Source organism: Dreissena polymorpha, chromosome 5 (assembly GCF_020536995.1).
Source record: "Dreissena polymorpha isolate Duluth1 chromosome 5, UMN_Dpol_1.0, whole genome shotgun sequence".
Lineage (NCBI taxonomy): Eukaryota > Metazoa > Mollusca > Bivalvia > Myida > Dreissenidae > Dreissena > Dreissena polymorpha.
The window spans coordinates 105,522,891-105,536,322 of NC_068359.1; the positions used below are offsets into that span (position 1 = coordinate 105,522,891).

Sequence of the window (13,432 nt, forward strand, 5' to 3'; positions counted from 1 at the left end):
GATAACCGCGACCTGATATCTCTTATGAAGGTTTGATATAAGCGACCTGATATCTCTTATGAAGGCTTTATATCAGCGACTTTATATCTTTAATGAAGGTTTTATATAAGCGACTTTATATCTCTAATGCAGGCTTGATAACAGCGACCTGATCTCCCTCATGAAGGCTTGATAACAGCGACCTGATATCTGTAATGAAGACTTGATAACAGCGACCTCATATATCTAATGAAGGCTTGAAAACAGCGACTTTATATCTCTAATGAAGACTTTATAACAGCGACTTGATATCTCATATGAAGGCTTTATATCAGCGACTTTATATCTCTAATAAGTCCTTATTATAGCGACTTGATATATCTCATGAGGACTTGATAACAGCGACCTGATATCTCTCATGAAGCTTGATAACAGCGACCTGATATGTGTATGAAGACTTGATAACATCGACCTGATATATCTAATGAAGGCTTGAAAACAGCGACTTTATATCTCTAATGAAGGCTTGATAACATCGACCTCATATCTCTCATGAAGACTTGATAACAGCGACCTGATATCTCTTATGAAGGCTTGATAACAGCGACTTAATATCTCTTATAAAGGCTTGATAACAGCGATCTGATATCTCTCATAGAGGCTTGAAAGCAGCGACCTGATATATCTTATAAAGGGTTGATAACAACGACCATATATCTGTGATGAAGACTTGATAACAGCGACCTGATATCTCTTATGAAGGCTTTATAACAGCGACCTGATATCTTTCATCAAGACTTGATAAAAGCGACCTGATATATCTTTAAAAGGGCTTGATAACAGCGACTTTATATCTCTTATGAAGACTTGATAACAGCGACCTGATATCTCTTATGAAGGCTTGATAACAGCGACTTTAAATCTCTTATGAAGGCTTGATAACAGCAACCAAATATCTCTCATAGAGGCTTGAAAACAGCGACCTGATATATCTTATAAAGGCTTGATAACAACGACCATATATCTGTGATGAAGGCTTGATAACAGCGACCTGATATCTCTAATGACGGCTTGATAACAACGATTTGATATCTCTAATGAAGGCTTGATAATAGCGACCTGATATCTTTCATCAAGACTTGATAACAGCGACCTGATATCTCTTATGAAGGCTTGATAACAGCGACTTTATATCGCTTATGAAGACTTTATAACAGTGACCTGATATCTCTTATGAAGGTTTGATAAAATCGACCTGATATCTCTTATGAAGACTTGATAACAGCGACCTGATATATCTTATGAAGGCTTGATAACAGCGACCTGATATCTCTCATGGAGACTTGATAACAGCGATCTGATATCTCTTATTAAGATTTGATAACAGCGACCTGATTTCTCTTATTAAGACTTGATAACAGGGACCTGATATCTCTAATGAAGGCTTGATGACAGTGACCTAATATATGTAATGAAGGCTTGATAACACCGAACTGATATCTCTTATGAACGCTTGATAACAGCAACCTGATATCTCTAATGAAGGCTTGATAACAGGGACCTTATATTTCTCATGAAGACTTTATAACAGCGACCTGATATATCTTATGAAGGCTTGATAATAACGACCTTATATCTATAATGAAGTCTTGATAACAGCATGCAATTTGATAACCCTAATGAAGGCTTGATAACAGCCACCTGATATCTCTTATGAAGACTTGATAACAGCGACTTTATATCTCTAATAAAGGCTTGATAACAGCGACTTTATATCTCAAAGGAAGGCTTGACAACAGCGACCTGATATCTTTTATGAAGGCTTGATAATAGCGACCTGATATCTGTAATGAAGGCTTGATAGCAGCGACCTTATATCACTAATTAAGGCATGATAACAGCGACCTTATATCTCTAATGAAAGCTTGATAACAGCGACTTTATATCTCTAATGAAGGCTTGATAACAGCGACATTATATCTCTCATGAAGACTTGATAACAGCGACATTATATCTCTCATGAAGGCTTTATATCAACGTGCTGATATCTCTAAACGAGTTTTATAGATAGTAGGATCTGTGAATGGAAGGTCAAATAAAATTCACATGCAACAATTCTTGTTGTTTTATTGGTTTTACCACTTCGTTGAATTTTTGCAAAAATAAAGATAATTATCTGAAGTAATGGCAATAATTAATTTAAGCAATGCAATAATAAATATTTGGGTTGTTGTTAATGTGTCTGAATCCATTACCAGTATCATCATCACCATCATCATTATTGTGCACCAACATCCTCATTACAACTAGAGTGTTAACATTGTTTTAATATAGTCATATTAGGAAAACTGCCACTCACCTGGCGGCCATGTTTTTCAACGAACCGTAACCATTTTCGAACTCAGCCGAACTATCATTAGAACAAATCTTCCATGAAGATTGGACTTTAAATGTAACTTCTATCTAGAGTGTTCACAATGTTTTACTATAGCCATTTAAGAAAAACTGCCCCGCCCCCTGGCGGCCATGTTTCTAAATGGACCGGAACCATTCTCACACTCAGCCGATCTATCATAAGAACTACTGTTCTGACCAAGTTCAATTAAAATTGGACTATAAATGTGACTTCTACTGGAGTGATAACACGGTTTTACTATAGCCATATAAGGAAAACTGCCCCGCCCCCTGGTGGCCACGTTTTTCAACCATTAGGAACCATTTTCGAAGTCAGCTGAGCTATCATAAGAACAAACGTTCTGACCAAGTTTCATGAAGGTTGGACTATAAATGTGACTCCTAGAATGTTAAACAGGTTTGACTATTGCCATATTAGGAAAACTGCCCCGCCTCATGTTGGCCATATTTTTCAACGGACCGGAACCATTTTCAAACTCAACCGAGCTATCATTGTAACACATGTTATGACCAAGTTTCATAAAGATTAGACTGTAAATGTGACTTCTAGAGTGTTAACAAGGTTTTTCTACAGCCATATAAGCAAAACTGCCCCACTCCCTGGCGGCCATGTTTTTCCACGAACCGGAACCATTTTAAAACCTCAACCCAGATATCATTAGAACAAATGTTCTGACCAAGTTTCATGAAGATTAGACTAAAAATAGACTCTAAGAGTGTTAACAAGGTTTTACTATAGCCATATTAGGGAAACTGCCCCACTCCCCTGGTGGACATGTTTTTCAACTGACCGGAACCATTTCAATATCAGCTGAGATATGATTCGGACAAATGTTCTGACGAAGTTTCATAATGATTGGACAATACATGTGACTTCTAGAGTGTTAACAAGCTTTTTCTTTCATTTGACCTAGAGACCTTGTTTTGACCTCACGTGACCAGTTTCGAACTTGAACAAGATATCATTGGGGCAAATCTTCTAACCAAGTGTCATGAAGATCAGAAAATCAATGTGGCCTCTAGAGTGTTAACAAGGCAAAATGTTGACGACTGACAACGTCCAAAAGGCTCATCATGAGCACGTTGTGCTGAATTGAGCTAATAAAACAAGAAACTGTAAATTCTTAAACGTATTTATTGTTTGAATGTATTGGTTTATTATCTGGTAAATTCCATTCCCAGAACATAATATAATCCATTTTATTTACAGTTTCAACATATCAATAATAAACATTTCTACATTAGTATATATTTATGCAAATAGTACAAGTTAAATGTTTACACCAAACTCCGAGGACAATGACGTACAATTGATGCATGAATCATTAAGAGCTCACAACTTACATTCAACAAACTTGACATTGCAAGAATCCTATTTTATAACTGCCAAATATAACATATATCATAACTGTCAAATATAACATAAGATACTCAAACAAACATGCTTTAAAATTAAGAAATGTTTGTGCATTTATGAAATGCAAGAAGACCTGCCGGATTCTATGTCACTCACGAGAGACACACAGGAACTGAACAGCTCTGAGCAGCTGTTGTGATGTTTTCATAACCATTTCAGAAATCAGCTAAAATATTTGAACAAACGTTGAACGAAGTTAATAAAATATGACTTAAAAGTGCTCATATTGCTCTACTATAGCCATATACAGAAAACTGCCTAGCCTTTTGATGGTCATGGTCAGTGTTTAATAAAAACCATCACGAGTCCAATTTAGCCGCCAGGGAGGTGATGTGAACAAATTTGGCAAATGACCATCATATTATGTTACATAACAAATACCAGTTCCAAACAGTATGGTAGAGGACACCTTACAGCCTTGTGGTTTCAGAGTTCATTATGTGTACCCTATAACCATATGAGGCAAAAAAGTAAACCATAGGTTGGGACAAACTTTGACCATATTGTCATGATTTGAACATTCTAAGAAGAAGACCACCATATGAGGTTATATTCAAAATATTACACCTTTGGTGCTTGTCATTTGAGAGATTTTTACAGTCATTTTGCTATACAAGTCAATAGAAATAAAGTGATTCTTAGCACTAGGCCATTTTTGACCCCCGGGGCATGATTTGAACAAATAAGTACCACTAGATACATTACAAATATTAAATAAAGAATATTTATGAAGTGTTCATTTTAAAAAACTACTTCCAGCTTTGGTGACCAACACATGATGCAATAGACAGAAACATTTTTAACAACTTCGAAAAAGGTCATCCAAGGATCATTCCTGTATTCTTTTTTTTTCATCTGTCAAGGGATAAAAAAAGAGTAGTCTTTAAAAGAGCAAGTTTTCGCACACAGGCAATCAAGGACAACGGACATTACGGTATCTTTCAAGCTTCATTGAGCACTATGTTCTCAGTTGAGCTTAAAATAAAATAACAAGGCTAGTCGTAAACATATCTTCAATTAAGTTGAAAATTCAATTAAAATATTGTGCACAAGTTTTTTTACCACACGCACAGTAAATAAACAACATTTTCAAAAGCATTCCTCAACAAAAATACATATAATCACAAAAGAAAACACTAATGATTGACTCAAACAAATGTACAAGTAATAAAACAACCTTTATGACAATCACTGTAAAATATTATGATATACAATGTACACTAAAACCTTAATGGGCGTGTCATAATTAACAGGGCTGTATATTTAGTAACACTTCTTGGAGGCGCATGTTGACTAGTTCTACCATGCCAATATAAAATAAACAACACAAAAACAAAAATAACAATAAAATACTTGCACATACTACCATGAAGTACAACAATTTAATATATGGGTTTGTGTGATTGATTAAGTCCATAGAACCAGACATAAATACACATGTACATGTAAAACAAAGTTCTACAAATTGCATAATTGAAAAAAAATGCCAAATCAAGATCTCATTTAACACTTCAGGTACACAACATTTTAACAGAATTTGAATGAAAAGTCACTTACTTATATTTTGTGTGATTGTCACTTTAAAATCGGCAAATGTTGAATGGGAAAGTAAGGACATTACAATTTTATTTGAAAGCATTGGCAATTTACAGTCAAACAACCAAAGATTACATAACAATGTTCACTTGGGTAAATTTCTACCACCTTGACTCAAAAATTCAGGATGATATAGTTTCTAAACTAGTAATTTTTAAATGCATGATATTTCCATACCTTATGAAGAACAATTATAACTCATTAACCAATAATGTATTTTCAATGAAAAGTTACTAATCAATTTTTGCTTCCAAAGAAAGATGTATTATCAACTTTTATTGAATTAGCATCTATTCTGTACCTTTTTGTTTAGAGTTCCCTTGCAGTCTAACCAACATTTTAGATTATAAAACTTCTATTGTTACAATTAGTTACTAAGTTGAAAACATTAAAAGCTAACAAACTTAGACTTAAAAGGCTTATAAAACAGTAAAATAGTAAAATATTACTAAATAAATTGTGGTTTAAGACACAGAATACTAACTCAAATGTAATTCCCTCTCTTTGGCTAGCCTAGCTTCCAGGGACAGCCTGTGTGTTTGAGGCAGCCTATTTCCTCCTGGGTCCCCAGGCGTAGCTGGAGTTAGGAGCGATTGCCGAGCCAGCTGCCCCAGGGAAGGTAGGGAACTCGGAGGTGTCGCTGGTGTCTGGAGCAGACCCACCCCCTGAGGAGTCCCAGGGAGCCGTGCCGGGCTTCAACATGAACCCAGGACCATCAGCACGACTACGCTTCTCATCGCCTTCACCACTACGACTGGGCTTCTGCAGACTCTGTATGTACTCATTGTCTATGACGTCTTGTAACTAAAACAATGTGCACAAAGATGCATGTTAAGGACCTGACAAAACATAATAATACAAATGTTCATAAACTTTCCTTAGTTACCTGAAGTTTGTATGAAAGGGCCAAGATTATATCTGTGTGTTTGTCACTTTACTTGTTTGTTTGTCCAATAGAAATTATCTTTTTCAACAGTATTTTAGTAATATCAAGGCGGTCTTTTTTAGTACTCACACTTTTGGGGGCAAGTACTTTATCAATTCTTACCAAAACTTAAATCACAAACTGATGATGTACAAAAAACTGGCCTTCTTGATTTATATATGGTGTATTCAGAATAATGGAGAAATATTCTAGATGTTTTGTCCAAAAAATGAGACTGTAAGAGTCTTAACAAGGTTTCAATATCGCAATATAATGTTAAATAACATAAACATTATCAAAATATGATCAGCAGACTGAAACCATGGACTTACTCAGCCCAGAACAAATGTATGAGCAAGTTTCAAGTATGGAAAAAACAAGAAATGTGTTTGTCAGAAACACAATGCCCCCTATTGCGCCGCTTTGAAATAAAATTTCAATATATCATTTGGCAGGTTTAGAAATGATCTCCCTTTTAAAGCTTATAACTTCCCTTGGATTGTTTTTTTTTTTTACTTTTGACCTTAAAGGATGACCTTGACCTTTCACCACTCAAAATGTGCAGCTTCATAAGATACACATGCATGCCACATATCAAGTTGCTATCTTCAATATTGCAAAAGTTATGGCCAATGTTAAAGTTTTCAGACGGACGGACAGACTGACGAACAGTTCAACTGTTATATGCCACCCTACTGGGGGCATAAAAATGGACGACCTCAGTGTTCACATGCTCCTTAATTTGACCTAGTGACCCAGTTTTTTAACATGAATCAGTTTCAAACTTGACCAAGATATCATTTGAACAAATGATTTGACAAAGTTTCAAAAAGATTGGGCAGTAAATGTGACCTCTAAGAGTGTTTACAAGGTAAATGTTGATGATAAAGCAAAATGATAAGACACAATTCGATTACATATGCTCTACATCAGCACAATGTGCGCAGATGAGTAAATTAAAGTGCTTTATTAACTAATAACACCAAAATATTAGTTTTTCATTCAGTCAACATCAAATATAGGATAAATAACGCATTAGACAGATGCGCCAAAACAAAGAATGCAATATGCATAGAGACCATTAGTTTCTGCCCAATAGATATTTTATTCTGGCTGGTTTTCTGTTTAAGATACAAGAAGGAGTAGAGACTTACAAATTCCTCCTCGATATTGAGCAGATGGTCCCTACACTCATACACGTCATCCTCTGCCCCGCTGATCACTATCAGGTCCTTGTCTTCATCACCTCGTGGGAACCTCAGGTCCACTGCCAACACACAAACACCATGAACACTCACACATGGCCATGGAAGTGCTGAACAGCAACCATTGCAATGGAAAATATATACACTTCAACAACGTTATTTCCAAACACACATAATTTGTGCTATTCATTATATTTTATATGTTCTGTAATTAGAGAAAAATTTAAAGAAGAAAAAGAATAGTTTTTCCGTTTGTTACAAGTAGAAATCTATTGCTATCTGACTAGTTTACGTTTTTAAGTAAAACAATTATTAATAGTAGCGTGTAACCTAACCATGCAAATTCCATGTTTTATTTTTACAGAATCAAAGAAGTAAAATGTTTATTCCGAATTATTGTTAATTCGAAGTTATTTTGACGGTCCCGACAACTTCAAAATAACGGTGTTGAAGTCTAATTTAATGATCACCTTAACTTCCAAATAAATGAAGCCTCTATGCTTGATATTTTAACAAGCACTTGCAAGCTTGGATCCAACGTTTGTTTGTGTTCTGCTAGCGAACAATTAAATCATGTTTCTAGATGTCAATCAATCTTTCTCCATAATTTTGGTCAGGCAGCCGAAAACATGCTGTCCACATGTAGGTGTATATAATGAATGTTACTGATCAATACTGACCTTCCTCCACAGCAGTGCTGAAGATTCAGAAAGATTCAGAATAAACAGTTTGTTTTAAGTTCAGAGAAAAGGTTTGCCATATTTCTCAACAAAAGCCCTAGGTCGCTCAACTGCCACATGCAGAATCTTACCTGTTTTGTGTAGATTTTGTGATGTTTGTGTAATATATAGTTTTTATCTAGATTTTTGTTTTGTAAGACACAGACTTACTGTGGCCTGAGACAGTATTAGACCAATAAATGTGTTTTCTTTCTTGAAACATTAAAACATGAGGGGGCCAATTTCGACCACAGGGGGATAATTTGACACAAAATAGGAAACATTTTTGACATTAGATATAATTAAGTAAACAAAGCTTTGGAAATTTTGAATTTGTTTCCAGTTGAAAAGTGGGCCAATGTCAAGATTAAAATGAGGTAAGGGTGATGAAGGTGTGTTGATAGCGCTCAAAGAAAACATTCATGCAAGTAACAAAGTTTTGTTGCAAGCAATATTGATGGCATACAAAATTACAGACATACTATGGATGCAGTTATTATATTTCTCAAATTAGGGGCATAAACTTCCTCTTGATTACTTGGTTGTAGTTAGCCTGCAATTCTTGTTCCCAAACAAATCAGTTGAAGATACGAAGGAGTGAGTTTACCTTTGAAGTCCTCCATGATCTTCCTGACAGCCCGTCCCCTCTGGCCAATGATGCGCGGGTGAATGCGCTGGTCAATGCGTACTTCCAGATGGACCTGGTCCTCCTTAAATAATGCATGAACACTCATGTAGTACTTATCCAAATATATACAATTGTTAAGTCTTAATACATCTTACAATTACACTTGCAAATAAGATACATACACATTTATTCATTTTTACCCAATAGTCAATCCCAAGCTAAGTGTACATGAAAGCAAACTACACACAATCAGTTCAGTACAGACATCCACTACTAATATCATTCAGTGGAAAATGTTTCCTATTTGAAGTAAAAGTGCACTTGACCTTAATCTGACTGGCCACATATGCAAATCCAAGCTAAGTTTACAGGTAGGCTACCTACACACAAAATATCTGTGTAGCATTCTTTCAAAACTATTATTTTGAGCGGAAACTGTTTTTCTATCTTTTTCTACAGTGACCTTGACCTGAAAGTTCCACATGAACTTGCAAGCTAGGTTTACATGTGAGCTACCTACAAATAAATTTGGAATGCAATACCTCCATCTAAACTTCAGTTTTTATATTTATTTTGAATAACAGTGACCTTGACCTGACACGCACAATACAATATTACGCTAAAGTCTACATTTAAGCTTGCTATATCCAAAAAGCCAACACTATTGGTAAAAGCAAATTATACTAATTGACTGAAAAGAGAAAAGAAAAAATTAATTTGGGATAGTACAAGGGCCAGGACATTCCCAAAAGTGCCGGACTGTCAGACCTGACCAACGTTTTCAAGAGAGGTCTGATTGAAAATGCTTTGTTTTCTGGTCTGAAAATTATTAAAGAGGGAAAGTTTATTTATTTCATAAAATTAAAACCTTACCAGAACTCCTTGGTCGAAGACATATGCCCCCCCCCCCCCCCATGAAACATTTTTCACACATTTTGTGTAGGGGCCTTCTACTGTTCAACGCCAATGCACGTGGAAAATATCAAGTAAATCGATCCAAAAGTTATTGATAGGAAACAATTTTCACTCTTAGTGTGAGTGACCTTGCACTTTGACTTTGTGACCCTAATTTCAATGGGGGTCATTATCTGGCAAAGGCTAATGCACATGGAAAGTATCAAGCCAATTGGTCAACCATTTACAAATTATTGATCAGAAACCATTTTCACTCTTAGTGTTACAGTGACCTTGACTTCTGACCTAGTTAACATTCAAGATACTTCATATGCGCACAAAACACTTCCTCCTATACGGTTAAATATGACAATAGTTTTCACTGTTAAACTAAAACACGTTTTGTAACTTAGATTGTTGTAATCAGGGTATTAACAGTTTGTTCCCGATCACCAGAAAATATATGTCTTATTATAGATTGATCTAGACCTGATCTCTTCAACTGGCTTGCTACACATTAAATCCGATTGCCTTCTATAAGCAAACTTACGACAAAATTCCATAGCAATACCTCCACGAAACTGAAGTTATTGGGCTTAAATTGTTTTTCTATTGTCGTCCTTGACTTGACATGCCTAAAATTAAATCACAAGCTATGACTCCATGAAAGCGTGCGATTTTCATCAAAGTTTCATAAAGATTGTTAAATGAAAACTGAATAGAGAAATGAAAATAATGAAAAGTTATTGCCTGGAACCCACCTGTTCGACCCAGCCCTCCCGCCATTACCATATCTTATAACCTGGTTGAAAAGATTAGAAAAGGTGAAAAGCTTACATATTCCTTGACCATCCTAAGGATTTCTTCCTTGGCCGCCAGACAGTTCTTCTCGTAGCCTACGATGGTGATCACACTTTGGTTCTCATCATTTCTCTCAGGCAGCTGGATCCTCACATCGTGCTCTGTGCGGATCTTGTTGATCACCTCACCTCGACGTCCAATCAGCTTCGGGTGGAACTGTGGGTCTACCTCACACTGAACTTCAAAGCTCTTTAGAAGGCGATCCTCCTTTTGAAGCTCTAACTCCTGGACCCTCTCAGCGAGGGCATCAACAGCTCGCTGAACATTGGCTGGGGGTCCTGTGATCTGTGCAACAACAGCCACATACTCTTAGCACATAGTTATGCATACATTAAAATGACAAACATAAAAAGGGCTACAACAGCAAGATAAACCTTCATAGCATGACAATCCAACATATTGTGCAAGTGAGAAAGAAATTGTTCAAAGACTTTACAAGCCAAAGGGGAAATTAGGATGGACATGACCAATGTTTGAACAAAATCTCAGAGAACTTTGTTTCACTTGATGCAAAGTGAATGGAAGTGTAATGAAGAAAGTAAATAAGTGCTACTAAATGCTTCAGGAAGGCATAGAATAACGGAGTAATATGTCTTTTATGTGATGTGCAATGAACATGTTGTAGCCATGAAGTGGGTTGTTGACTACAGGCCCTGGTTTGAACATCAGTTGGAGTCCAACCTTGATCATATCACTCTGCTGCTGCTGAGGAGGGATGGAGATGTTCACATTGTACTCATCCATCAGCTTGCGAACATCACGACCTTTCTGGCCAATAATGTTCTTGTGGAAGTCAAATGGAACGAATACTTCCGTTGTAATGGGAACCAAATCCTAAAAATACAACACATGCATTACATTTCGGAATTCATCAACATATTTATATGATAACTTTTTTCAAAAGGTCATGAATATTTATGCGACACCTATTACAAATCATAAAAGGCAGTTATGAGCGATATTCCCAAACATACCAGCAGTGCTCTCTTGGCCTGTTCACACATGTCCGCCTTGCCTGTGATTATGATGATGTTGGACCGACCAGAGTCACCATTCTCTGCTGGCTCTGCATCACCTGGACAAAACATTCACAACTACAATACATGTACACAGAAACATTACCCAAAAATCATTCATACAAGAACACTTATTTACCAGATTTGCTCATTTGTAGCTATTGGTTAATTTGGTGAATCGAGAAATAAGTCCTGACTGCAATTGTGTTATTTTTTTCAGTAAAATAATGATTTAGACAAATGTTTTGTTTGGGAAATGTTCATATATTTACCACTAACACTCATATAGGCTAGTAATGGGAAACTATCTTTTTATTTTTGGTTGTTATTTTGGTTTCCCCAAAACGCTGCTGAAAGAACAAACAGAAAGGAGCAGTAATATTTACATTTTGTATTGTGTTTTCTGGCATCTTGCTTAATCTAGACATGGAAAATACTCTGGACTAGTATTAAATTTATCAAACCTGCCAAACTACATTGTTAATTTGTGGCCCTGAAAAGTTTGTGACAGAAAGACATCATACAAGAGGCCCATGAGGGCCTGAATCGCTCTACTGGCTGGAATCAATAGGGCTCAAGCCCTTGATAGTATGAACAATCTGAGTAAGTTTTAAATAAACAGACCCAAAATGGGAAATTTATCGCATAAACAAGAAGAAACGTAAAATTTAAACTTCAAATGGCTCCTTTTCAACAAAAGTTGGACAAATTTTCTTCACTCTCAATGGGGTTCTGGCCCTAGATGATATAAAACATCCGTTGAAGTTTCAAAAGGATAGAACTTTATATGTAAACAAACAAGAAATGTGTTTGTCGGAAACACTATGTCCCCTTCTGCGCCGCTTTGCTTTATTTTTTTTGACATTTGACCTTGAAGGATGACCTTGACATTTCACCACTCAAAATGTGCAGCTCCATGAGATACACATGCATGCCAAATATGAAGATGCTATCTTCAATATTGCAAAAGTTATGGCAAAATGTTAAAGATTTTAAAAAAATTCTCAAATTCGAGGGGAGATAATTCTGGACTTATAACTCCGATATTGCTCATTTTCAATAGGGTTCGACTCATCATTCAGATAAAGACACTGTGCAAGTTGGGAAATGATTGGATGAAAACTGTGGACTTTATTGCGTAAACAAGCCTTATTTCACAATGTTCTCAAATTCAAGGGGAGATAATTCTGGACTTTTTACTCTGATGTAACCCATTTTCAATAGGGTTCGAGTCCTCATTAATATAAAGACATTGAACAAGTTTGAAAAGAATTGGATGAAAACTGTGGACTTTATTGCGTAAACAAGCCTTATTTCATAATTTTCTCAAATTCAAGGGGAGATAATTCTGGACTTTTTACTCTGATGTAACCCATTTTCGATAGGGTTCGAGTCCTCATTAATATAAAGACACTGAACAAGTTTGAAAAGAATCGGATTAAACCTGTGGACTTTATCGCGTAAACAAGAAAAAGTCTAACGCACGCACGCACACACGCACGGGCGGACGACGAAAACCACGCCATGACATAAGCTCTTCAGGCCTTCGGCCAGTAGAGCTCAAAACAAAAAAATCAAAGTGCACTTTATTCTTATTTAAGAACATACATGGTAATGGACTGATTCTTTTGCAAAGCACTTCTCCACATTGCTATCAACATGAAGTTTCATTTTGACAGACAAACTGAAGACTCCACAGACAGGTGGACTGAAAGAAAGACTGATGGACGTACGGACATTGCAAAACTATATTTATCTAGCTTCGGCCAGACTATAA

At 36.2% G+C, this 13,432-nt stretch overlaps 1 protein-coding gene across 1 annotated transcript in view; it reads right to left on the minus strand.

Moving 5' to 3' along the window:
* Positions 1-3,513: 3,513 nt before the first annotated feature.
* Positions 3,514-13,432, minus strand: part of LOC127832631 (vigilin-like) — a 63,075-nt gene continuing 53,156 nt past the window's right edge. The window contains exons 20-25 of the mRNA XM_052358196.1: positions 11,614-11,714; positions 11,321-11,473; positions 10,616-10,924; positions 8,864-8,966; positions 7,487-7,599; positions 3,514-6,211 (exon numbers count right to left, since the gene is read on the minus strand). Coding sequence (XP_052214156.1) covers positions 5,957-6,211; positions 7,487-7,599; positions 8,864-8,966; positions 10,616-10,924; positions 11,321-11,473; positions 11,614-11,714 — 1,034 coding nt within the window. The 3' untranslated portion in view covers positions 3,514-5,956. The remainder of the gene's footprint in view (positions 6,212-7,486; positions 7,600-8,863; positions 8,967-10,615; positions 10,925-11,320; positions 11,474-11,613; positions 11,715-13,432) is intronic.